Source organism: Thamnophis elegans, chromosome 8, assembly GCF_009769535.1.
Source record: "Thamnophis elegans isolate rThaEle1 chromosome 8, rThaEle1.pri, whole genome shotgun sequence".
In the NCBI taxonomy this organism is placed as follows: domain Eukaryota; kingdom Metazoa; phylum Chordata; class Lepidosauria; order Squamata; family Colubridae; genus Thamnophis; species Thamnophis elegans.
This window is the reverse complement of record NC_045548.1, coordinates 51,993,530-52,020,061: the sequence shown is the minus strand read 5'-3', so window position 1 is coordinate 52,020,061 and position 26,532 is coordinate 51,993,530. Positions and strand designations below refer to the sequence as shown.

The 26,532-nt window shown below is 37.8% G+C and overlaps 1 protein-coding gene across 1 annotated transcript; it reads left to right on the top strand.

Moving 5' to 3' along the window:
- Window positions 1-25,870, top strand: CALB1 (calbindin 1). Its single transcript, XM_032223203.1, has 11 exons — window positions 1-82; window positions 694-770; window positions 11,513-11,587; window positions 14,914-14,997; window positions 15,103-15,159; window positions 18,843-18,920; window positions 20,481-20,536; window positions 22,556-22,595; window positions 22,681-22,734; window positions 22,870-22,941; window positions 24,780-25,870. The coding sequence occupies exons 1-11, from the start codon at window positions 1-3 to the stop codon at window positions 24,891-24,893; spliced, it is 789 nt and encodes a 262-aa protein (XP_032079094.1). The 3' UTR covers window positions 24,894-25,870.
- Window positions 25,871-26,532: the final 662 nt, after the last annotated feature.

Genomic DNA, 26,532 nt, shown 5'->3' with positions numbered 1-26,532 from the left:
ATGACCGCGGAGGCTTACCTGCAAGAGGCGACGGTGTCGGCAAGCCAGTTTTTCGCGATCTGGCGCCATTACGACGCTGATGGTGATTGATTACAGCATTGTTCCATTCTTCTAACCCCGTCAGGCTCGGAACTAAAGGGGAAGGGAGGGAGGGAGGAAGGGAGGGAGGGAAAGAAAGAAGGGGGTTGAGAATGCTCAACTGTAAAACTAGGCGAGGGGCTCGGCGTCTTCCTCCTCCTCCTTCCCCTTGTAAGCAGGAAACTTTGTCGGGCGCAAAGTTACAACTTTTACCTCTTTACCTCTGAAACAAGGTGGACGTTTGAGAAAATCGACATTCTCGGAAGGAGGGCGGACCAGCCTCCGAGCGGCCGGTCGCTCTGGTGGCGTTAGGACTTCTAGCTATTTACCCTCCGTTCGACAGCTGAAAGCCTCTAAAAGTCCGAAGCGCCTCCCGTAAAGCACACGGTCGCGTAATCTAAAAGGAAACGGGGCATCCTTCTCGGGGTGGCTGAAACCAAGACTAGCAACCCTTGTAAAGTATTACCCGAAGTCTGGTTGCATACAGTGGGATTTTTGATCTAAGCATAGGATTGCTCTGTTAATTTGCAAGTATGGTTATATGCCGGCAGGGGGGAAAAGAGAGAAACCACTTAAGAGCTGTAACCATTGTGTTTCTCTCTCTTGGTGTTACAGGTAATGGATACATGGATGGAAACGAACTGCAGGGTTTTATCCAAGAACTGCAGCAGGCACGACAGAAAGCTGGCTTGGTAGGTTAAGATGGGCATTTTTCTTCTTCTTTTGTAGATATAATAAGAATAGGGAAATGCCCAGAGTAGCTGGGAGTTAGGTGGCATATACATTTAACAACAACAATAATAATAATCTCCAGTAACCATGCTCCAGTAATGGATGTCAATAAGACTATTTACATGTTTGGTTGTGCACATATCAGCTTAAATGCAAATGGATAAAACTGGAGAAATGGAAAAGTTGTGGCTGGAAAACATGGAATTCAGATAAAAAGCAAAATCTTGTGAATCATCCCTCAACTAGATCATTGCAACTCTGGGTTGATATTAAACAGCTTACTGCATTTGAAAACGAAGTCAGAAAGACTTTATTCCAATTGTTGCCAATAAAAATGCAAGCAATGAATTGATTGCTATCTCCTAACAGCAGAAACTATTAACAACCTTACACATATTTTTGCAACTTTTAGAGAAATAAGTTAATCTGTGTTATTTAACATAAATGCAGATAAAAGCTGTCAAAGTGCCTTGCAATCTGAATAAAACAGTTGTGATCAATTTCTTGTGAAGGTCCCTGTAGAACTGGCAATACAGAAGAACATGGGCTTTGGTTTCTATAGCACCCATATCACAAGGCACTATTGGGTTTCATATGGGGTTTTCCTATACTTCTCTTGCAGGATAGCTGTGGGGAAAATATTAAATGGAGCTAAAGATAAAACTCTCCTAAATTGGGGTGCTGTGATATGATATAAATATGAAACTGGTTTAGACTAATATTTGAATTTCCAGTTATGTGGTGAGGAAAAAGCAGCAACTCTGTTTGACCTTCTATATCCTTTGCCTTAGTATTGATCTGGCTTGATTTAACTTTTGGATGGCATCATTGGAGAACTATAAAGGCTCATCCAAAGATGCTTTTTCAGGAAGCAACTGGACTTTCTTGTTTTTTCTTTTGAAGACATTTCACTTCTCATCCAAGAAGCTTCTTCAGCTCTGACAGGATAGTGGAGAATGGAAGGATTTATATTCCTTGCAAATAGCTGGTCATTTGCATCTTTTTAGAGGGTTGTTGAAGCACTTGGAAGTTTATCTCAGTTTCCTTTGGATTGCTATTTCTCAGGAATATATGTAATTGTCAATGTTAAATGGGCCACTATGCTAGAATGGTGAAGTATTTTCAATCAGTAGTAAGATATTTATCCAGATATTAGTTTCGAATTTATTGGCCCCTGCTTCCTGTTGAAGTACTGCATTTGGAACACAGCAGGTCACCTGGAAGCTTAGAAATTCTATTTGAATCTTTCCTAAGATGATCATACTGTTCTATGGTCTTAATTGAGCCCCATATAACAATTGTTCTTGGACTTTAGCTGCAAAAAAACTTAACTGCACAGAAATAAACTGTGATCCTCTGGAAAAATAGTATGTTTATGTAGTTGGTGAAGATCTCTGTGCATTGTGGAAACATAATTCAGGTGTTCTTTTCTGCTACCTGGGGCTTGAAAAGTTATTCCTAGATATCTAAAAATCTTAACCTGCTCAATGGACTGCCCACCTAAATTCCAGCTTCTCTATTTTGTGCGTTTAGAGAAAGTAAGGATCTTGGTCTTAGCATAATTTATTATTAGTTCATCCTCAGTGCAGTGATGATAAGTGATCTCAGAGCTCTTTTAAGGCCAATGAAGGTTAATAACAGGATTATTGCCTCATTGGCATACAGAAGTAAACTGATATGTCTTTGGGCTAATTTAGGGGGATGATAGGCAGGGCTACTTAGGTGAAGAATTAACGAGTTTACATAATAGTTGAATAAATCTGGAAACAATACACAGTACAGTCTACCTTCCCTCCTTACAGGTATATCTTTTGTGACATCTCCTAGACTACTGCACCTAACCATCAGTCTTAATCAGTTTTCTCATGCATTTTGATGAGCAGCAGGAGTAGACATTTGTCACTTGTGGTGTTTTTAAATTTATGCCAATTAAATTAATTTATGCCTTAATTTATGCCAGTTAATTAATCTATGCCAATTAATTTAATTTAATTCTAGATATTGTGTCAAAAACTAATCTGAAATTGATAAATGCAGCATAAAAGAATTGTCCTGAGTTGCACCAGGTATCGCAGTACCAACTTTAATGTTGATTGTCCTGTTCTAAACTCAGACTGTTCATCCCTAAAGATATCCTTAGATTCAAGCCCGTCAATTAGTTTTGCCTCCTGCAGATATTTGGCATACATTTTGCTAATCTGTCTTAGCAAACTGATTGGGCAGTAGTTAGCTGGATCATCCCTTTTGCCCTTCTTGGTATTATACTAGTCAAGCCCCAGTCCTTTGGTATCATGGCTGAATGACCTACTGCTGTGAAAAGTGAAGCTAGCACTGAGATCCACCATTTCAATTTTTTTTTATTATCATACATTATAAATTTTGAATATGGGGCTTTATCTAGTTTATACTGTTCAGTTATATTTCTGATCTCTGAACATGTGACAGGTTCAGTGGGGAAGAGAAGTCACAACCAACTAGTCAGGGAATTCTCTGTTTGCCCTCGTAGGGCCACAAAACGGTATGCAATGAAGAGCTATTAGCATTATTGGGAAATGATGGAATTACTATTCCCTAAAAGATGGCAGGATTTTTTGCACTGACAACCACAATCAAGAGTTACCAAATAACCCCATTGCATTCCCCCCTCTTTTTTGATAGATTAACTGTACTATTTTTTTTTAATTCACTAGGTCAGAAACTGAACAAAATTTCAATTTTGTTTGTTTCAAAATAATTTTAGGGGACAACTTAGAGAATTGCAAGCTTCACCTGACATGTTCTTGAATCATGCCTAACTATAATAGGTTGGGGGCAGTTAATAATGATTGAAATAATTTGTTAGGCTATTGAAACTAGCCAGAGCAATTACAATTATCTTGCTATCGACTATGGCTGAGTAAAGAGATTTGGTTGGCTCCCTTCAAAGTTGGTGATTATTGCTGCATGCTGAGGGGTCCATTTATCATGAATAGAGCAAAGGTCATGGGCCACAGTTGCAATATGCTAAAAGGGTAAAAACAACCTATCAAAAATTTTCAGGTGCAAAGTAACAAAGTTAGGTACATAGGGAATTAAGCTCTGGGAGATCCTAGCATAGACTAATAGGAAGTATTGCTACTAGACCAGTGAGTAAACTTCACTGGATAATCATCACTGGTGGTCCCATTTAATACCACCAGATGGTTTTGTAAAAGTTTAAACAATACAAAATCCTTTACCGTCATTGAATACAGTACATCCGTAGATTGGTGAGTAAAATAGATGTTATTACAGGAAACAATGGCTGACAATGGAGTTTAGCAAAGAGTGATTTAGTGTTTGTTCCAGTTCTTGAGTTAAAGTCACCACTAATATTAAGTATGCTATTGGGAATGCAACCCTTAAATCTCCCACATAGGTATATATTTTATCCCTTGTTTCATATGTAATCATATTTGCAGGGGTGGAATATACTCATTAATCACGAGGAGTTGGCTCTTCCTGAATTGCAGGAGAGCTGCCAATGCATACCAGTCTCATAGTTGTGAACTAGTTATTTGAGCTTGTAATGAGGCAGATGTTAGAATGCCTAAGCCCCCACAAAGCCTTCCATGTCCTATGTTAGACACAGCTTCCAATGTAATTGTCTTAAACCCTTTCCCTAGCAGTTTAGCCACACACAATGTTTCCTGGAAAAAAAACTATGTCATAACTAGAGATCTATGCCAGAAAAGATGGGCCTCTACTCTGGGTTTTCATTCTGTGATGTTCCAGGAAATAAAAGACAAGGAAGAAATTATTGGTTGACTGGCATTCAATTGGGCTGGGCAAAGTTATTGCTATAGCCCAGAGGTGTCAAACCCAAGGCCCAGGGGCCAGATCCAGCCTGTGAGGTGCTTAGATCTGGCCCGAGGGCAAACCCTGGAAACAGTGAAGGACTGGCCTGCAGTGCTTCTGCCAGTGAAAACAGAGCTCATGGGGCCATTCACAGCCCTTCCAAGCTCCTTTTCACTGTCAGAGGGTTGCAGGAGTCCATCACAGCCAAAAATAGAGCTCAGGAACCTATTTTTTGCTGACAGAGAGCTTGAGCCACCTCAGATGCCCTCAACATGAGTGATGTCACACTGGCCATGCCCAGCCTGGCCATGCCCCGCCCCCAAGGTCATACATAACCCTGATGCAGCCCTCAATGAAGTCCAGTTTGATATCCCTGCTGTAGGCATTTCCCGAGAAACAGTGAGAGGGGGGTTGTATATCCTATGGCTCCTGCACTGTCAACTGCAGCACTGGAGCAAGGTACCATATTTTTCAGAGTATAAGACGCATCAGAGTATAAGATGCACCAAGATTTTGAAGAGGCAAATTAAAAAAAGATTTTGCACTCTGCAAACCTCCCAAAAATGGCCCATTTTTCGCAAAAATGGGCCCATCTTTTTTTTTAAATGGCATAAATAGCCCTTAGGAGGCTTGTAGAGTGTTCCGGGGGGAGGAGGGGGGCAAAAACTCAAAAACGGTCCTTTTCTCAAAAACGGTCCTTTTTTGAGAAAACGGGCTTATTTTTTGTCAAAAAAGGGCATTACAAAGCTTGTAGACTGTTCCTGGAGCCTGGGGGAGGGGGCAAAAAATGAAAAAAAAAATGGCCATTTTTTTTGGTTCATTTCTGCCTTCCCCAGCCCCCAGGAGCTCCCTGAGAGCCTCCTACAAGCTATGCACAGCCATTTTGGTGAAGAGGGTGGCGTTTCAGGAGACAAAAAAATTCTGCATTCGGTGTGTAAGACGCACCCAGATTTTCATCCTTTTTTGAGGGAAAGGGGTTTGTCTTATACTCTGAAAAATATGGTATATCAGACATCCAGGTGCCCTTTAATGAGGGTGAGATGGAATCCTTAAGTGCAGATCTGCACACTCAGTTTTTTGTGGGGCTATGTGGGCAGCTCTTGGTGGTATATTGGGGTTCTTTAATGACACAAGCTAGTTGTTTGTCTGATTGCCTATCTTTGATGAATGTTGAAGACAAGTTCCTATTAATAGCACTTTTCAACCTTCTGCATGGGGCATGGAAACCAAATCAATGGGGCAGTTGTCTTGTGACTATGGATTAAATTTGTGTAAGGTCCTCTAACTTCTTTACTAAGTCCTCCTGTTTATAACTTGGCAAGGTTGCAAAGATTTCAATTTTTTTCCGCTTCCAGTGGATCATCTTAAATTTGTCCTTTTCTCTCTGCCTGAAGTTGCTTATCTAAATAAGCTCCTCCTGAGAAGAGTTTGTTATCTTTGCAACTGGGGCAGCAGCCTCCATTCCTGATTTCTCAGAATTAAAGTATAGTAGTTATCTTGATGTAATCTCTGAATGAGTGGGGAGATATGTGCCTCAAAAAATGCACAGTGGAAATATGAGGAAAATGGTCAGCATGGACTTAATTTTGAAAAGCATATTTGGGATTATAGATTGCTTGAATGTCACCAAAACTTGTGTACAGTTCATCTTGCTAGGCAGCCATTTTGCCCAATGTAAATCAATTGCATATTAATGACATAGAAGTAGCTGACTTAGGGAATAATGTATTGCTTTCTTGAACCTCACCATCTACTGCTGAGTCTTTTAAAGCTGATTTGTAAGTAAATCTGATTAGTTTGCAACACATGGTTGCTTTGATCTTGATTTTCAGCCCTTCTGTGCCTCAAAGTTTGGAGGGCAGATTTATTAGGAGTTTGTTCCCTTTTCTCCATCATTTGTGTTTCGGGTTACAGTAGCTTGAGCATTTTTGGATCATGGTTTCCTGTTTCAACAAGGTGAGTTATTGTGGAAGGATTGAGTAAATGCATCAAGGGACTCTTTCAGGAAGTCCACGTTCAATTTTGTTTCGGTTAAATAGTCAAAAATTAGTAATGTAGTCCATGCAATCAATGATCTTTGCTTAGATGCAAGTTCTGTAGTCTCATTTTTGGAAATCTCTTCCTAGAAGTTTTTTTTTTAATAGGAGATGCTGCAGTTGACCATGCAGCTGCCTCAGGAGACTGTTATATCTAAAAGTGTCTAGGGAATTTGGTTTCTCGGCGTTAGAAGTCTGCACTATCATCTTGTATCTTACTAAGTCCCAATTCATATCTGTTCGAGGGATGTCCAGGAGTTTAGTTATAATGCTGATGTAGATGTTGTCATTACTTACATTTTGGTTTTCAGCCACCTGCTTTTTAAATTCCATTATATCATCTGTTTTGTTGCTTAGATGATTTGAGAAATATCTGTATGATAGAATTCATTCTTTGTCATTTCTTCCTTCTTCCCATGCGTTAATCTCTTGGCGGTAATGTGTACACAGTTCTTCTCAGCTAGTTGTTTGGAGATTAGTCAAATACAGCTATGCACCAGAACCAGTAATTAAAAAAGTGGATTAGTCTGATAATATAAGATAAAAATAGAAAATTACCGTGCACTCTGATCGCTAGAGCTTTCACTTCGCCATCTTGGTTCTTCCTCTATTGAAATGTTTACTTGCACTATGTTTTTAAAAAAAAATGTGGATAAAGGAATTTCTTTTAGAGTAAGGATACAACCTTACTATCTAGGCTGAAATATGTTTCTGCCCCTTTGTGGCCAAGAAACAGATCTGCACACAATATACACAGACACACAGATTCAAAAGTGCACACTCTCACACACTTGCATCTCTACTGAATGGTGAACAATTGGAATAATTAGGAATCCATGTGTCTAACATAGATGTTTGAAGATGCTTTCTTGAAAGAAAAATAAAATAGAAATAAATTGATGTGTGCCTTGATATGTTTAAAAGTTGTTGGCGTTGTTTGGCACGTAGCATATAATACATATTTTTCTGAATATTGCTGAGAATTATTTTTTACTGGTTTGGGGGCCACGTTTATCTGCAACAGCTCTCCTCATACTGAAGCATCTTAGAGATGATTTAGGACTACAATTTGTAGGATGACTATCTTAGCTGGGATTTTTTGTTTGTTCACTGGCATAATCTAGTTAGATGATGTTAATTTAAGGAAGGTGGCTTATTGAGAATTTGCTTTCTGTTGAAGTTTATATCTAATTAATAAGTATTTAGTAAAATTATCACAGTATGAACATAGCTTGGTACTAACATTTAATCATTAGCTAGTTGCACAGCTACATTTAGTCGCAGAGTCAATTTCATTCATGCCACAGTTAATTGCCTTAAGTTCTGGATGCCTTTGTCCCATTTCAGATTTGCTTTAATTATAAGGAGAATGGAAAAAAATCTCCCTTCACCTCTCCTTCTTTTTGTTTGACTTTCCAATATAAGGTTTACAAAAAAAGTCAAGTCACTATAACTCCAAGTTCTCACTGTTGCATTGATAAATAATTGTAAGTGATTTTACTATTTTTGCACCTTCCAATAGTTTCTTTTTAGAATCTATGAGAACCCTGTGTCAATATTCTGCATTTCATATCAAAACCATTTTGCTCTATTTGTAAAGAGTATAAATTGCTGATTGAAAAGTTAATAGTTGTATTATTTTTATTTATTTTGCTGCCTTGTGTGTTTCTGCATAGGACTATAAACAGTTTACACATAAGAAGCACAATAAAAACTGTGGCATAATATGGTAACATACACCAAACAGCATAAGATAATAATAATAATAATAATAATAATAATAATAATAATAATAATAATAATAATAATAATAATAATAATAATAATTTTGGTGCTATACCAAAAGCACTGGAATTACATTTAAAAGTTAAAAATTGACAAAATCACCATCAGTCAAATGCAAAAAGCCGCACTGCTTGGATCTGCACGCATATTACGAAAATAAGTTACGACGTCCTAGGCTCCTGGGTGGGGCCCGACTAGTAACCAATGCCAAATCCGGCGAAACAACTGGCCGCTGTGATACAATTGTATAATAATAATAATAATAATGCCAAATGCAGACTTTGCAAAGAAGCTGATGAAACTGTTGATCACATACTCAGCTGCTGTAAAAAAATCACGCAGACTGATTATAAATTGCGGCACAATTCAGTAGCACAAATGATCCATTGGAATTTGTGCAAAAATTATAATATTAAAACAGCAACAAACTGGTGGGAACATCAGCCTGAAAAAGTCACCGAAAATCAGATGGTCAAGATCTTGTGAGATTTCTGTATACAAACGGACAAAATACTGGGACATAATACACCAGACATCACACTGGTTGAGAAAAATAAGGTCACAATCAGAGACATCGCAATACCAGGTGATAGCAGGGTCGCCGAGAAGGAACATGAAAAAATCGCAAGATACCAGGACTTAAAAATCGAAATTCAACGACTATGGCACAAACCAGCAGTGATAATTCCAGTGGTAATTGGCACACTGGGTGCTATTCCAAAAGCACTGGAATTACATTTAAAACAGTTAAAAATGGACAAAATCACCATCAGTCAAATGCAAAAAGCCGCATTGCTTGGATCTGCACGCATATTACGAAAGTACGTTACGACGTCCTAGGCCCCTGGGTGGGGCCCAACTAGTAACCAATACCAAATCCGGTGAAACAACTGGCCGCTGTGATACAATTGTATAATAATAATAATAATAATAATAATAATAATAATAATAATAATAGATTTAACAATTGTTAGTAAGAAAACAAAATCTGGATATAGGACATTGAAGAACCTGAAGACAGCAGAATATAAGAGAATGAACTAGAGAAAATCACAAAATAAAAGATGTGCAACTAGGAGTAAAATAACTATGGCAAAAGAAAGCAAAGATTGTACCAATCATAATAGGTGCCTTGTTGGGTATGATACCAAAAGAACTGAAGCACTACCTGACACCATGGGCATTGACAAAATCCCCATCAGTCAATTGCAAAAGGTAGCTATTTGAAACAACTTACATCCTGTGACAATACCATTAAACCTCATTTGCCTATCCCAGGTCCTTAGAAGGACAAATCTAGACTAAACATCTGATTGTAAGATTAATAATAATGTTAGAAGTGAAGGCATCATTTCACTGAAAAAAGATCATAAAGTCCAAATAATGCTATCAAGGCAATTAACACCTGTGCAGCTCCAGTCATTAGATACACAACCGGAATAGGGGGCTGGCCTCAAGCAAAGCTAAAAGCTCCTGGATAGGAAGTCCAGAAAGATAATGACATTGAATTATGTCTATCATCCAGTCATCAATGTTGACAGACTCTACTTACCCACAAGCATGGGAGGGCATGAATGTTGCAAGTACCCCAGACAGTTAAAGAAGAATCTCTGAAGGATGATGAATAAGATGCACTGAAACTGGTACACCATAAAGGCTTAATGAAGATCAGAGAAACCAAACTGTCCTACAAGAAAAAACCAAATGAAGAGTAGAACAGAGACATGGCAAGACAAAGTATTTCATGGCCAGAACATTAAAAAAAAACCTAGCAGGCAAGGCAGATAACAAGACATGGCACTGGCTATGTAGTAGAAGTAGGACAACTATGGCAAAAGAAAGCAAAGATAGTACCAACAGTAATAGGCACTTTAGATGCACTCCCAAAACATCTGGAGCACCACTTGAACATTATCAGCATTGACAAATTAGTCAATTGCAAGAGGCAGCTTTATTTGGAACAGATTTCATTGTAAAATGATACTCCTAATACCATCATGCAACAACATCTGGTTATCTGCATTCATATATTTTCAGTATTCAGTACTGTGTAACTGAATTCTCTTTGTCTGAGAAATGTCAGCATTCACATGCAACATAAGGTGCTCATTGATAATAATGTATACTGTAACTACATGTCAGATCCAAACATAGTTACGCCTAGAGCAAACCCACTAAAAATCATAGGGAACACTAACTAGCTTAATGTAGCATAGCTTAATACAGATTCACCCCAAGGCAGAAAATGAGCTTTTACAGTGTACCAGCCAAACTGAGTGCCGATTAAACCTTCCCACTGACCCCATTCTGAACAGAAAGGGAATAAATGTTTTCCCAAGAAACTGGGCAATCACTTCTGATTATGTTCTGCTGTGCTGATGGTTTCATGGTTTTCTTGTGCCAGTCTTTAGTCATATGCATGATTAGTTTATGTTTTTTTTTTAAAAGAGTTATTTGGCAGTGGGCTGACCCATTCTGCCTGGATGTGCATTTAAAAGTACATCTGAATGGATATTGTCACCCATCTTCTGCATACTCCTGGTTGAGTACATATGACTGAAGGAGTAAATCATCATGTTTCTTGAACACAGTGTAAAGAGTATATTTCCCTTTCTGGAACACTTTTCACATACTTTGTCAAGAGGCAAAATAGTTCTTTTAAAGGAAATGTGTGAAAATATCAGGAATACAGAGTAGTGATTAATATTCACTATAGCTAAATAGAACAAGAATCCTGATTTTAACTCATAGATCTTTGTGTATTTAAATCTTAATCTGAAATTTAATCAAAATCAAACAGAAATTTTCCACTTTATAAATTTATTTTTCAGCCATTCAAAAACTTAATTCTTTTCTTATACCCAGGCACCTCTTAATGTTAATATCTTAATGAATTAGGTTACACCTTTTCTTGTTTAACAAGGTTGGCCTCTGTTTAGTCTGCATTGCAATAATTCATTGTTTTGGAATTTGGGAAAAATTTCCGGGATGGATTGTGATCTTGCTACCTTTTTGTCTTTGTCTAAAAAAAAAAAAAGACTAATCAACATGCTCTATATTTACAGGGCTTAACCCCAGAAATGAAAACTTTTGTGGACCATTTTTCAAAGACTTCTGATGGAAAAATAGGAATTGTAGAGGTAAGATTGCTTCTTATTCTGCATTAATGTACATGCTGTGTAGTCATAATTGTGCAGAGACACAAAATATGATATTTATTTATATTTCATATTTCTAAACCACCTGTCTCCCTGAAAGAGGGTAATACTGTACAATGACCAATAAATAATGTATGACAATTTACATTAGAAATTAAAATTTTAATTAGGGTTAAATTTTTCAAAATTATAGAATAATGCAATTAAACATCAAAAGGAGGGGGGGAATCCTAAAATGGCCACTATTGGATTATTACAGGCAGGGAGAAGCTCTCAAAGGATTAGCTATCCCCATGGTTGTTGAAGGCCAAGAGATTGGGAGACTTGCCTCACCTCTGGGAACAAGATGTTCCACAAAGCAGGAGGCAGCGGCATAGAAGTCTCTCTTCCTAGACCAGGGGCCAGCAACCTGCGGCTCTGGAGCTGCATGTGGCTCTTTCATCCCTCTGCTGTGGTTCCCTGTTGCCAGTTGGCTCCCCAATTGATAATGTTTTCGGTTAGAACAGGTAGAGGAAAAAGGACGCTGCGCTAGAAGACTCTATGGTGGGGGAATTGGACTTCTGGTCAGCTCCAGAATTGAACAGGGGGCTTCCAGTTACGGCCTTTGGGGCTCTTTAAGGTTGGTGACTCCTGTTCTAGACCCTATCAGTCAAAGTTCTTTGACTGACATGATCAGTAGCATATCTTCCATGCTTGATCAATTGAGACTGGTTGCTGAGATTGAACAAAGCCAGTTCTGGAGGTAACCTGGTCTTGTGCCACGTAGGGATTTATAGCTGATAACCAACACCTTGAATTGGACCTGGAAACAAATTGGACCCAGGGCAGTTTGTGGAGTAAGGGTGTTATATGTGACATGTATATACTGTAATATATGTATATTTTACAATGGTTTCTAATAATAAGGTGCAAGATTATACAGCCATATTTTGTCTTGTGGCCCGGTCAGATTATAGTTCTCTAGTCTGAGGAAAGGAAGGAGTACCATTTATATCATCTATTTTTCTCCTATGTGGATGTTCTCATTCTGAAGTGAACTCATTTGTTACTTCCATGTCATCTTGAGATGATTTTATAAAATAGAAGTGAGGTGGCGGTAGATTGAAGTTTTCCTGATATATATTTAATCAATACCTCTGAGCAAACTGTGAACTCTTAGTTGTGCTGTCTCTACTTGCCATTCATGCAACTTAGCAAGGGCATTACTAATATTTCATCATAAACTAAAACAGGATATATTGATACCATCTACTCCTTTTCATAATATTAGTGCAACTGAAGCTTTTATCATATCTTGATCAACCTAAATTTTAAATCTGTGCTCCCCAATCAAGTATAACAGTTTGCTTTGGGATTTGCTTTGTTCAAGCAAACACAAAAAAGTGTGTCCTATAAAGAAATCCAGAGGAGAATATTTAAGAGGATTAGAATTATTTTCTGAAATACAAAATCATTTTTGCTAGATGTGTATCCAGTTTGCAGCAATGATCGTGACATACAATATTCTCAAGACCACAAGATGGTTCGAAACAGACCATCTTACAAAGTTTGGGTCCCTTCTTAGGGATCTGTTTCAGATGGTGCAGTTTCATCTTTTGATCATTGCTGCATGACAAAGTAAGGGATCTACAGCATCAGATGTTGCACCACAGAAACTGTTGGCATAGTAGTTAGGCCAATGGGAATTGGAGTCTTAAAACATCTGAAAGAAAAATAAGCTTCTGGATCCTGCCATACAATAGTAACCAAGAGCTGACCAAGTATTCTGTAACATTTCTGGAAATCAACTCCTGAAAATAATCCAGATTCACTATGGGAGGCATTTTCCAGTCACTCTCAAAAAAGACATCTGTTACAGAAAATATTCACAATATTAAAATAGTGTACTGGATGATTTGATTTAGACCTGAAGCCAGCAGTTCTCAAGGTAGGGATTGTAACTGCTTGATTTCAAGGCCACCAAGCACCATGTCAATCATCTGTTACTTCATGGGAAGTGCAGGAGGAAGAAGGGAATTGACACCACAGTATGTAAAACAGTCATTTGCACATTCTTGCTGCATAAATCAACTGTTTCATGATAATCTACAATGCAATATTTCTCTAAGCTCATTGACTTTGAGTCTTCTACCAGGTGTAGCATAGCAGTTGACCTAAATCATAAAATATCAAAAGATTGGTGATCTCCTGCTGAGTCCTGGAAATGGGCAAAGACTTTTATGATGCCAAGATGTGCATTAGCAGAATGTTCATTCCTTTTGTTCCTTTCTTCTCATTATATCTTATGTTAGTGTAATCCACCCCCCCAAGAAGGACTATTATTTTTGTCCACTGAGGTCAGTGGCTTAGGAACTCCAATATCGGAGAAAGCTCGAAATATTAACATTACTCTTCAAATCTCATTTCGACTTTGTTTGATTTTGAAATAATTGATTGTTTTGAAATTAGAACACTTCCTTGGATGGAAGAAGAAGAAAATAAGCCAAGGGCAAATACTCCTCTGAAAAGATCTTGAATGCACTATTTCTTTCTTCTCAGACTCCTGTTACTTATTTTTCCAAATAATCTTCACTTCATCCATCCTTTACTCATTTTCCCACTTTTTCCCCACTGTTAAAAAGTCAATTTCTTGTTTCTTCCTCCCACTGTTTTTTTATGAAACTGTACTTCACTCCTCAAATGGTATAATCTAAAGGAAATTGTGGAATATAATGTAGAACCTATCATTCTTCCTTCCTTCTTTATCTGAAGCTTATTGAAATTTGAAAATATTAGTGGAAACTTTAAAAAACAAAATGTATCTGTGTAGTTGGAAGATCCTTTTCTCATCTCCAAATCCATATTAAAAGTTATTTTGCTTGTCTTAATAATGAAACATCCTTACTACTTTAAGATTTGTGATAATCAGGCATTTGAAAATTGGAGAAATTTAGTAAGGCAGAATACTGATTTAAATGTCTTATAGAAATGTGCAGGTTGGATCAACAAGCTGAAGATTCTTGGCTATCTTACATATCACTGCTAGCCACTTATCAAATGTAAAAGCTAAATAAACATATTGCACCAAGCTAAAACAAAATCAATCACATTAGGACTCTTATAATTTTATACTTTCGGTTTAGTGATGTGATAGTTCAGTGTACTGGATACAGAATCAATTATTCATGGATTGTTCCTGGTATTTATAAGCTACTAAATAGTTGTGTGAAAATATTTCTTTTTTCCTTATTGAAACATAGTGCAGTAATTTATACTTTATTCTAATTAGAAGAATAATTCTAAATCGAAGTTAATTTTTTTCCCTCCAGCTTGCTCAGGTACTGCCAACAGAAGAGAACTTCCTATTATTCTTTAGATGCCAGCAGCTGAAATCTAGTGAAGATTTCATGCAGGTAATCCACATAAATTTTGTCTTGTGAAAAATTGCATTGACAAGGTGTAAAACTTTACATATGGATGTATGCAATTTTTTTCAGTTGCTATTTTCTTAATTCCAGATATGGCGAAAGTATGATAGTGACCATAGTGGATATATTGAGGCTGAAGAGCTTAAGGTAAGGAAATCTCTATAATCATTTCTTAAGTATTTGGAGCATTCTACATCAAAAGAATTTGCAGAAAGCAGTTGTGAAAAAAGTTTTTAAAATAGAGACAGTACAACAGAGCTGTACCAATCTAAGAATTTATTTTACTATGGTATTTCTGTCTTAAATGTATGATACCAGCAACATTTAGAAAATATAATTCCAAAGTGGAAAACCTACAGAATGCAACTATCAATTGCTTTAGTGCTGAATGTTTGCTAATATAAACTCTCTGAAACCAGCTTTGCAACACATAAATGCCTACATACTATTGTTTCTGGATTGTACCATTGTTCTGATGGGATTGCAGGAATAAACATTGTCTGGGAAAACAGAAAGCTAAACATCAGAGAAATAGGCCCTAGCTTAAAGTTCTTTAAAAATATTTCTTTCTCTGTGAAGGTAAGGTATTCATCTATGTAGTTACATCTTCCAAGAGCATGAAGCAGTACAGCCTAGGAATTGATTTATTTCTATTAAAGGTATTTTGCCCTTCAGCCAAATCTAAAACAACAAATATATAATAAAATATTGATAAAGATATAAAATTAACAAATAAAACCAGATATAACTACATACAGCATAGAACTTCTTAATGACCTAAGCAGATGATGCCAAGAAATATAGACAGTTTTTTAATATGTCAACTGGCATAAACCTCTTCAACAATGGATGACTATTGTACTAAGAAGGCCTACCGCAAAATTGTTTTTCTGAGCATAGACAAACAAGTGTCATCAGATAACATCAGTTCCTGCAATAGTATATTATGGATCCTGTCTACTAGGGAGCTGCACTTGGCAAGACCCAGTGAGGCCAGCTCAATCTCTGTTGATTTATGGAAGTTCCTCAAAACCAGGTTATGCTAGTAGGATATCCCAGGGGATGAGTGAGGTACTGAGGAAGTTCCATTATAGTTAACATCTGCTGCCCTCAATTTAACTGTATTTTTTCCTAGTTATTTTTAAATATGCCCTGTTTCCCTGAAAATAAGACCTCCCTGGATAACAGGCCCAATCAGGTTTTTGAGCACATGTGCTAAAATAAGCCCTCCCTGAAAATATTGCAACAAAGCAGCAGCCATGAGGTGGCCATGCTCGCCACCTCCTGCACCTCAGAAATAACAAGACCTCCCCAGAAATAAGGCCAAGTGCTTATTTTTGGGGGGTCAAAAGAAAACAAGACCCTGTCTTATTTTGGATAAAACATGGTATATACTTTTATGCCACCCCACGTCAAAAAACCCCAAATTTTTGTGAGATGGGCAGCTGTATAAATTTGATGAATGAATAAATAGGGTATTGACAGCTGATTGAAGAAGTGGACAGATTATGTTTTGAAACACTGCCAGAGCCGATCAAAGGAAATACACACAAATTATCTGCCCCATCTTATCTTAAGACCTTTCATAGTTTTCTCAGATAGAATAATCAAAATAATATAGGTAGAATATGATCAGCCTAGAATAGCCCAGCTGAATTTCCTACACATTTTCCCACTTGTGCCCATTCCTATTAAAAGCAAAAATAATACCAAGAATAATACCAAGAAATTTAGAATGAGCATATGTGGATATATTTTTTTTGATTGGCATTCATAATTCCCCAGCTCTCATAACTTCTAGCTTAATAAAGAATTTTATCATGTCACAAAAGTAGGGCAACTGGCTGCCCATCTGGGAAACAAAGTTTTCTTGCAAGGTCAGGAAAGCAACTTCGGCTCTGCTAACTAATTATGGAACCTGCATTTAAAAGAGCAGGCACTGCCAGAACTGACTGATCCGGAATGGCAAGCCTGTAGCCTTAGGGTCACACATACTCTGTGATCTAATTTGAAATTACTTTTGGAAGGGCCAAGGGTTTTCCTAAGGGCTTGATGTCCCTTTCCCAGAGCCTGTTGCTTGGAAGAAGCCAGTATCAGAGAAAATCAGGAGCGTTTGATGACAAATGACCTTATCCAAATTAATTCTGACCTCACCTACTGCTTGTCTCAGGCATGCCCAGCATACAGCTACCCAAAGGGAGTCCTGTTCTTACATAAAGCTCTATGCAGGATATGAAACTCATTCAATTGATGACATTTACAACTCAAAGAACACTGTGTTTAAGAAACAAAATTCTAACTTCAAGTTGGGGACTTGTTGATGGGGAAGTGCTAAAGCAGTACTACTTAGTCATATGGGTTATGTACCCCTTTCCCCTAATGCTTGACTTCTGTCCTTATAAAAAAAATAAGGCAAGCTGTTTGTACTCTTACCTCCAACCATCTTCAAGTAACCCTGAATCACAAAATAACCAACATTCCTTAAGTCACTCACAAGCCTAGCAGTTGGTCAGAGGAATGAGGTTGAGCTCCCAACTATGTGACACTCATAACATAAACGGGAATAGAAGCTTTCCTTATGCCTACTAGCTGGATGGAGAATTATTCTGTAATATAATGCTAGTAATTAGATTTGCATTATGGTATCATGCAGGCTAATCGACTTGATCATCCCCATTGAGAGGACTAGGCACCTGGAATGTAGGAGACATATTAAGTTTCCAATTGGCATGAGTGTTACTGACTATACTTCTGTCCTTGGCATTTCAAAGATGTAGAGGACAATCCATGATTGCTTAGAAAGAAGATCTGTTAAGGTCAATGATTCTTGCTAGTCATCACTTATAAAGCCCTTCATGGTATTGGAGCTGGGTACTTGAGAGACCGCCTGCTGCCAATTACCTCCACTAGACTGATTAGATCCCACAGATTAGGCCTCCTCCGAATTCCATCCGCCGGCCAGTGTTGACTGGCGACTACCCGGAGGAGAGCCTTCTCTGTGGCTGCTCCGACCCTCTGGAACGAACTCCCCGTGGAGATTTGAACCCTCACCACCCTCCAGGCCTTCCGCAAAGCCCTTAAAACCTGGCTGTTCCGACAGGCCTGGGGCTAAGGAACCGTTGCCCCCGTCTCGAATGGTATGACTGTTGTGTGTTTTAAATCATGCATTGTTTTGTGTCGTTTTTAATTTTGTCTGTATCCCCCCTTCCCCGGTTTGAGTTGTGAGCCGCCCTGAGTCCCCTTCGGGGGAAAAGGGCAGCATATAAATAAAATAAACATTCAAACAAACATTCAAACATTCTTACCCTCAAGAATGTATGAATTAGGATTATAGCCTTTATATTTTAATTTTAAAAACGGATGTGGTGGCTCAGTGGCTAAGGCGCTGAGCTTGTCAATCAGAAAGGTTGGCAGTTTTGCAGCTCAAATCCCTAGTGCCGCACAACGGAGTGAGTTCCTGTTACTTGTCCCAGCTTCTGCCAACCTAGCAGTTCGAAAGCATGTAAAAATGCAAGTAGAAAAATAGGGACCACCTTTGGTGGGAAGATAACAGTGTTCCATGTGCCTTCGGCATTTAGTCATGCCAGCCACATGACCACGGAAATGTCTTTGAACAGTGTTGGCTCTTCGGCTTCGAAACAGAGATAAGCACTGCCCCCTAGAGACGGAAACTACTAGCACATATGTGCAAGGAAAACCTTTACCTTATTTTAATAGAAAAGTGAAGAAAAATATTATTTGTCTATTCATAGTTAACTAGAAGAAAAAGATTTTTTTCCACACATAGATCAGACAAAGAATTGCTTTTTGATATATTAATTTCATTTCAGAACTTTTTGAAAGATTTACTGCAGAAAGCAAATAAACAGATTGATGATTCAAAACTATCAGAATACACAGATATTATGGTAAGAACTGCTATTTCTTTGTTGGAATTAATTGCCTTACCCAATTTTAAGATACCTACACAGGGCCGAAAATAATATCTCATAACTCTATTTAGAGTCTGTTACCTCACCCTTTGAGTTACAATTTAGTTGGCTCCATAGGCTTTATAAACAATGGGCAATTTAAAAAAAGTTTGAAATTATAACTGAAGAAATCCAGCAGGCTCATTTATAACGCAGTTCCATTTTGTATGTATAAGAACAGTCTGTTATCATCTTCGTGCATTTGTGTTGCATGGATTTCATTTACAGAATTGTCTACAACAGTGTTTCTCAACCTTGGCAACTTGAAGATGTCCAGACTTCAACTCCCAGAATTCCCAGACATCTTCAAGTTACCAAGGTTGAGAAACACTGGTCTACAATGACCATCCCAGTGGAGAAATTTGGGAGTTGAGGACATCATGTTAGGAAAGTCTGCTCTCAAAATCTTTTGGAGATAATCAATTAAAACTCAAGAGAGTTTTGGGAGTGCCATGTACTACGTATACATAACATAGTTTCAGCTACATTAATGTTGTAGTGAACTGCCATGGCCTTGGGAAAAATTTGGCATAATGAGCCTTGGAAGGGAGATTTGGAGAGGTAGGGTGGGATAAATAATAAATTTAGTTTCTACCATTTTAAGTCTAACATTTGTACAGCATTTATATTAATTTTGATCCCACTTTCCTTTGTGAACCTACACTTAAAGTGGCTTAAAATTCTTAATCACTACAAAAAATGTCTTAGAAAATCAGTCTAAAAGACTGCAGGTGTTTTTCTATGTAAAGAATGACTTTGGAACTGATGACTTTTAGAGGAGAACATCATGACAACTAGCAATTCTCCCTGCATAACTTTCTACACTTTCTTGGAGATCTCCCAAGCTTTCAGCAATGAAGCTTAATTGCAGAACTCAACGCCAGAATTTGGGATCCAACCTGATTAAAACAAAATGTAAATGCAGATATAAATATGATGCAATAAAAGTACACATCATTAAAAGTCCAAACATTTGAAGAGGTGACAATGACTTCATGGGAGGCTACTAGGTTTCATCGAGATAAGCATACTGTATTTTTTGGACTATATGATGCACCAATATTTCAAAGATGTTAAGTAAGAAGAAAAGCGTTTGCCTTCCGTCAGCCCTTAGGAGCACTTTGCAGGCTTCAGCAGGGCTGGGACAAGACAAAAACGCCCCCGTTTTTGCCTTGCCCTAGCCCTAATGAAGTTGCAGTGGGCTGCTGGAGACTGAGGGAAGACAAAAAATCTCTCCATTTTTGCAAAAAATGGCTCATTTTTCACAAAAATGAAATGCGGGGGCAGGCCTTGGGAGGCCAAAAATGGCTGTATTCTGTGTATAAGACACACCAACATTTCCACGCTTTTTTTGGGGGGGGGAGGTGCATCTTATACTCTGAAAAATACGGTATTTCCCAAACATGAGGGGACTATGCTTTTAGTCAAACTTTTCCCCTTCTGGTTGATTTTTTTAAAAAAATAAACTTATTATAGATTATAACTTAATTTTTTCAGCTCAAGATGTTTGATGAAAACAATGATGGAAAGCTGGAACTGACAGAAATGGCCCGGTAAGAATATTTGGAGGAAAAAAGGTAGAAAATATCATTGAGCCACAGTGGTGCAGTGGTTAGAGTGCAGTACTGCAGGCTACTTTCTGCAGATCACCAGCTGCAAGCAGTTTGGCAGATTGAATCCCACCAGACTCAAGGTTGACTCATCTTTCCATCCTTTCGAGGTTGATAAAATGAGGACCCAGATTGTTGGGGGCAATAAGCGGATTCTGTAAACCACTTAGAGATGGCTGTAAAGCAGGGACGTGCAGTCACTAGAGGCAGGGGAGGTGTGGCCTCACCAGTCATGAGGAAAAGGAAAGAATTTTAAATAATTTTTTAAAAATAATTAAAGCCAAGGTAGTTGCTGCCAGATTCCAAGTCACAGTGACTTGGAGTCTGCTTAGTGTTAGGAGGAGGCGGGAGAACTATGGCCTCCTGTGCATAAGCAATTTTTTGCCTTTTAAGAGTTAAGCACGGGTTAAAAAGCGAAAAATTTCGTATGCAAAGGAGGCACGTGTTCTCTCGCCTCCTGTAGAGGGCATTTTTAGAGGCTTTTTAGAGTTCTCTGGGAGCAACTAGCTCACTCTGACTCAGAGCACTGGCCTTTCATGAGGGCAAGCAAAAGCAGAGTTGAAATCCTCTCTGAAACAGCTGGAAAAGGTGCCTGTGTGGGGAGGGCATGCAGAACCACGTTGCCTTTTCAAACACACACACACACACAGCTGGATAAAAGTATATAAGCCCAGCTTCACTGATTACAAGTTTGAAAAGGCAACGTGATTCACCTGCAATCAAAGGCTCCGATCGGAAGGTAGCAGGGGAAGGGGGGGTATGGCAGAGGTATGGCCAATCCAACTTCTGTGTTTGTGTTTGTTTGAGAGTGAGTGAGTGAGAGAGGGATCCAACTTCTCTGTGTGCATGTGTCTGTTTGAGAGAGGGGGGAGGGAGGGAGGGAGGGAGGGAGGAAGGAGGGGGAGGGAGAAGAAAAAGAATAGGAAAACTTATTTTGCAAGGGGGAAAAATGCTGTCACTTTAAATCAGAACTGAGCATGCCTGGCTGTGGAATTCTGGGAGCTGAAGTCCACAAGTCTAAAAAAATTGCTGCCTCACCAGCCATAAAGCTTACTGCATATCACTGCTGTAAAGCACTATGAAGTGGTATATAAGCCTAAGTGCTATTGCTATTGCTATTGCTATGTTGTGGAACATGACACAATGGGGGTGGGCGAAAGAAATGCTGGTAATTAGTACAAAGTGCTATACAGTAGATTGTGCTGGACTGGTTCCTACAAGGATAAACTTAGCAGTCCATCCTTGGGTGGAAAAGGTCAACCCAAGCAAGCAAGTGTTCCAATGTCTACATGCACTGTTCTTTGACATTGGGAAGAAGGAAATGAGGGCTTCTAAGAAACGACAGCACTTCTAGGCCCAGCTAGCAATATCCTCCTCTATTCCCAGCAATATGTTTGTTAGTACCCCTTTATTATTATTACGAATAACTTAAGGCAGTGAAAATATCCAACATATCTTCCTCCTCCTATTGTCCCTACAACAACCATGGGAGGTGAGTTAGACAAAGACTGTGACTGGCCCAAGGTCACCCATTTACCTAATTCCATGCTTCAAATAAATACACTTTAAAAAAAAACCTATCTTCTCAAAGGGTCTGTCTACAAAACACAGGAAGTTTCAGCTCATTTGGCTTTCTCAGCATCTGTTAATCTTTAAAAGGAGTGAAATGTATGCGTGCAAAGTGTTTTGAAGCCAAAGTATTTTGACCTAGAAACAGTTTCAATTTGAAATGCTCAGTTTTGAGTTCAACCAGCTGTTCACTGAAGAAGTGGTGTGAGCTGGAAATAATTTCCAGTGGAAAACACCTGCAATGAAACATTAATGTTTTCAACTTGAAATAACCCTAACAAACTGTTGTTTCAAGCTCAAAGCATTTCAACATTGAAATGATTTGCTTCCCTGTGTTCTCTGCTTCTTTATTCACTATGGAATTGTTCTAAATTCCTCTTGTTTTCTCCCAAGGTTATTGCCAGTACAGGAAAACTTTCTCCTTAAATTTCAGGTATGCCTATTTAAAAGTATATACTGTATATATTGAAATCTTGATTCATTTCTGTTCTAATATTTGTCCTTCTTTTGAATATTAGGGTATTAAAATGTGTGGAAAGGAATTTAATAAAGTTTTCGATACATTTGATTCAGTAAGTAGAATTTTTTAAAAAAATAAAGTCTGTGAATCAAAGTTTTTAATGTATTTCTAAGCTGCAACAAGTCAATGAAAGCAGCAGGAATGAATAATAGAAAAATTCAAGTGTTGTGTTTTTTTTTCTTTTCAGGATGCAAATGGCTACATAGATGAACAGGAATTAGATGCTTTGCTAAAAGATCTTTGTGAAAAGAATAAAAAGGTAATTTTAAGATTTCCATTTAAATTGTACTTAATGAGTCTTTTTCTCCTCCCAAGTCTGGCCAGTTCAAGAAGTTCTTTTGAAATGCCCTATATTTAGAATTCTGGATACGAAAGGAATGAAATTGTATATGTAATACCAGGCACCACAGTTTACTCCTACATTAACCTATTCGCATCACTGGTTTAGTAAAACAGCCACCACTTCTCTTAGATGTATCCCCAGACTGAAAGTATAGTAGGTGTCTTCCTTCTTTGAACGGAATACCTATTAACAATAAATTCGAAAAGGACCACACAATGCTCTGTCTTAACAAAGACAAAAATAGCTGCTCTTTTCTCAAACCCCTTTCCACTATTTTCTTTCAAGCAGCCCTCAGGGAACAGCAATTAACCATATTCCCTTAGACAACCATAAATGTCAAACAAGAAATCCATATCTAGCAACACCCCTGGTAGTTAATTCATAGTAAAATGGTTGGGAACATGCACTTAGTGACAAAAGAATGGAAACACAGTTGTCGGTACGGTACAATGTCACTCCTGGGGCAGGGTTCCCTAACCAAAATTCTGTAGTGAAATAATGGGGTTTTTTGCTCTTTGCTCCTACAAAAGTATTTTCTTTTGCACATTTTGCAAAAAATAAATTTGAAAATGTGTGCATGAAGTCTTATTAACACAAATGTTTTGATTTGATTGTCCCAGCCCAGAAATCCAATCCTTGGCACCACATCACTGGTTGTGTGCACTGTGACCCAAGAGGCAAATGAAAAAAATTAAACAAATGCATAAATTAATAATCCTCACCTGCCAAAGGACTATTATGCTAAGCAGTAGGGATTTTTAGCTATTAACGTTTTTAAAAAACCTACAGTTGATTGCTTAATACAGGTAGTCCTCAACCTACGGCCACAATGGAGCCCCAAATTTGTTGTGAGAAAATTGTTAAGTGGGTTTTGACCCATCTTACGACTCTTCTTGCCACGTGTATTAAGTGAATCACTGCAGTTGTTAAATGTAATTACTTAGATGAATTTGACTTTGCTTGTGAGAAGGTCGCAAAAGGAGATTACATGACTCTGGGACACTGCAACAGTCATAAATGTGACTCAGTTGTCAAGCATCCGAATGTAAATCACATGACCATGGGGATGCTGCAATGATCATGAGTGTGAAAAATGGCCATAGGTCATTTTTTTCAGTGCCGTTGTAACTTTGAACGGTCACTAAATGAACTGACAGGGTGTGTCAAATGTTTCAACTTTCAAACATTAGGGCTGCTCAAAAGTCGTGACATGCCTTAGGGACGGTAAAGATATTTTGATTACTTTAATATAATGTCTATGCGCCTGGTCATAACTTTTAAATGTTTTGTTTGTTTCATTTGTAAATTGAGGACTATCTGCCTATTGCACTAAAGCAGGGTTTATAATCTGCAATAGTTGAATTCATAACAATTGCAAAAACAAACAAACAAACATTTTTCGCTCGTTTATGCCCTCCCCAGCCCCCAGGAACACTTTGCAAGCCTCACAAATCCCCTTTTTGCAAAGGGGGTGGGGTTTCAGGAGGCCAAAAAAGCGGTATTCAATGTATAAGACCCAGTCAGATTTTTGCCCTCTTTTTTTGAGGGAAAAAGGTGCATCTTATATTCTGAAAAATACAGTAATGCTTCTCACACTGGCAAACATTTCTAAACTGACTCCTTTCAACGGCTCCTCTTCCCAACTACGTTGGTGTAAATGTGAGAAATGCAATCCAACACTACTGGAGGATGTCAAGTTGAGAGGAATGCTATCTAGTGGCTTTAAAATGCATTTTCTTTTTTTAAAAAAACAGGAATTAGATATCAATAACCTTGCAACCTACAAGAAGAACATTATGGCCTTGTCCGATGGAGGAAAACTTTACAGGACAGAACTTGCTCTCATCCTCTGCGCTGCGGAAAATTAAGAGACCATCTCTCATTTCCACTCCAACTAGTGATATATTGTATCTTAAAAAAAATAAAACAAAACAAAATTAACTGTGCATTATAAGAGAGTAGGCTTTATTTCTTTTATACTTTGTAAATTTAAAATTGCACATAGATAATTAGCCAGGTTATGTGGCACATTCTTTTCAGCTTGTTTCTACTATGTTCGTAATGTACAGCTTTTGTAACTAAAGACGATGTCTTAAATTACCCTGGGCCAGTCTGTCAATGCATTTACCAATAAACATGGCTTTGTTTCTGTGAGACATGGGAGAAAGTTTTAAGAGCACAGCTGAGATTGGTATTGGCTAGGTCTCCATAAAGCAAATAGATTTTTGACAATGTCAGAAAGAAACACACATTCAAAAGCAGTTTTGGATAATGGGGAATTTCTTTTTTTTCCTTTTCCTTCCTTTCCTTGTAAAGGAATGTAGCACACGGATAAGAGGGAGGCTGTTGGGATCCACCAGAATCATTTGGTGGTGTCATCTTCTAGAAAGTGATGGTCAGCCTTTTTGTCAAGTGTACTATAAGTCAATCAGTCCAAAATGACTAGTCACCTCTTTTTAGGAGATATCCCATATCTAAATATGCCAGAAACCATCGAGAAATGTTTTAAGAATTTCATTTTTAGCAGTTTCAGTCGAGAAAAGATCTGGGCATAGACACATCAGCAGTGCTTTGGTTTACTATGATCAAGTCAACTTCCAATATGTTATAAATGTCTTGTTCTCCAGCTTCCTTAAATTCACTACCAAGGTCAAACAGAGGCTCTGGGTGTGAAGGTGCTGAACTTCCTGAGAAGTTTTTAAGCTTCCTTGTTGCCTGGCAAGAACAACATTGTATTTTTACTGGACAAATGGCATGTTTTTAATCAGTTAAAAATCAATACACAAATTTGCCTCATATTTCACTTTCAATCTTTAGCATTTGTAAATGCTGTTATGTCAGAGAATGTCAGTCCATTTTTCTAAAGCTATTTCCACATTTTGCATAATACAACTCTTGCAAACTGCTATTTTTACATAATTTTATGTAATCTATAATTAAATTTCATATGCTAATATACTGGTACACAATTTGTTTGATATTCTGTTCTATCACAGATGATAAAGGCTCCACAATCGCATGGATCAAGCCACAACCCAATTAATTTTCCAAAGTCTAGGAAATTCTCCAATTTCCATAAGAAATAGTCGATTTATCTCCTAATTTTTATAAATGGTTGAGGCATATTCAGTGCAAATAAAATTGCTTTATCATCTATGTATTGTACCTAACCTAGAAATGACACAAGGAACACAGAAAACATGTGTCTGACTCTATACATACCTACATCACAAATTCCATTTAATTATTTTGAGTAGGATTGTGTCATTTAGTTGTAACAATCCAATAAAAGTACACTGTACTACCTATTTATCACAAAAGGAAGCTATAGAGGCTGACTCTCAATCATATCAATTCAAATGTCATTATATAAAACATTTTAAATATTGTTTATCAAATCTTCATACATTCATTTATTTTAATCCTTTTTGGGAAACTGTATATTAACTGGGCTGAAATTTATTCATTGCATCCAATCTACATAACTTCCAAACAAATGTGATAATA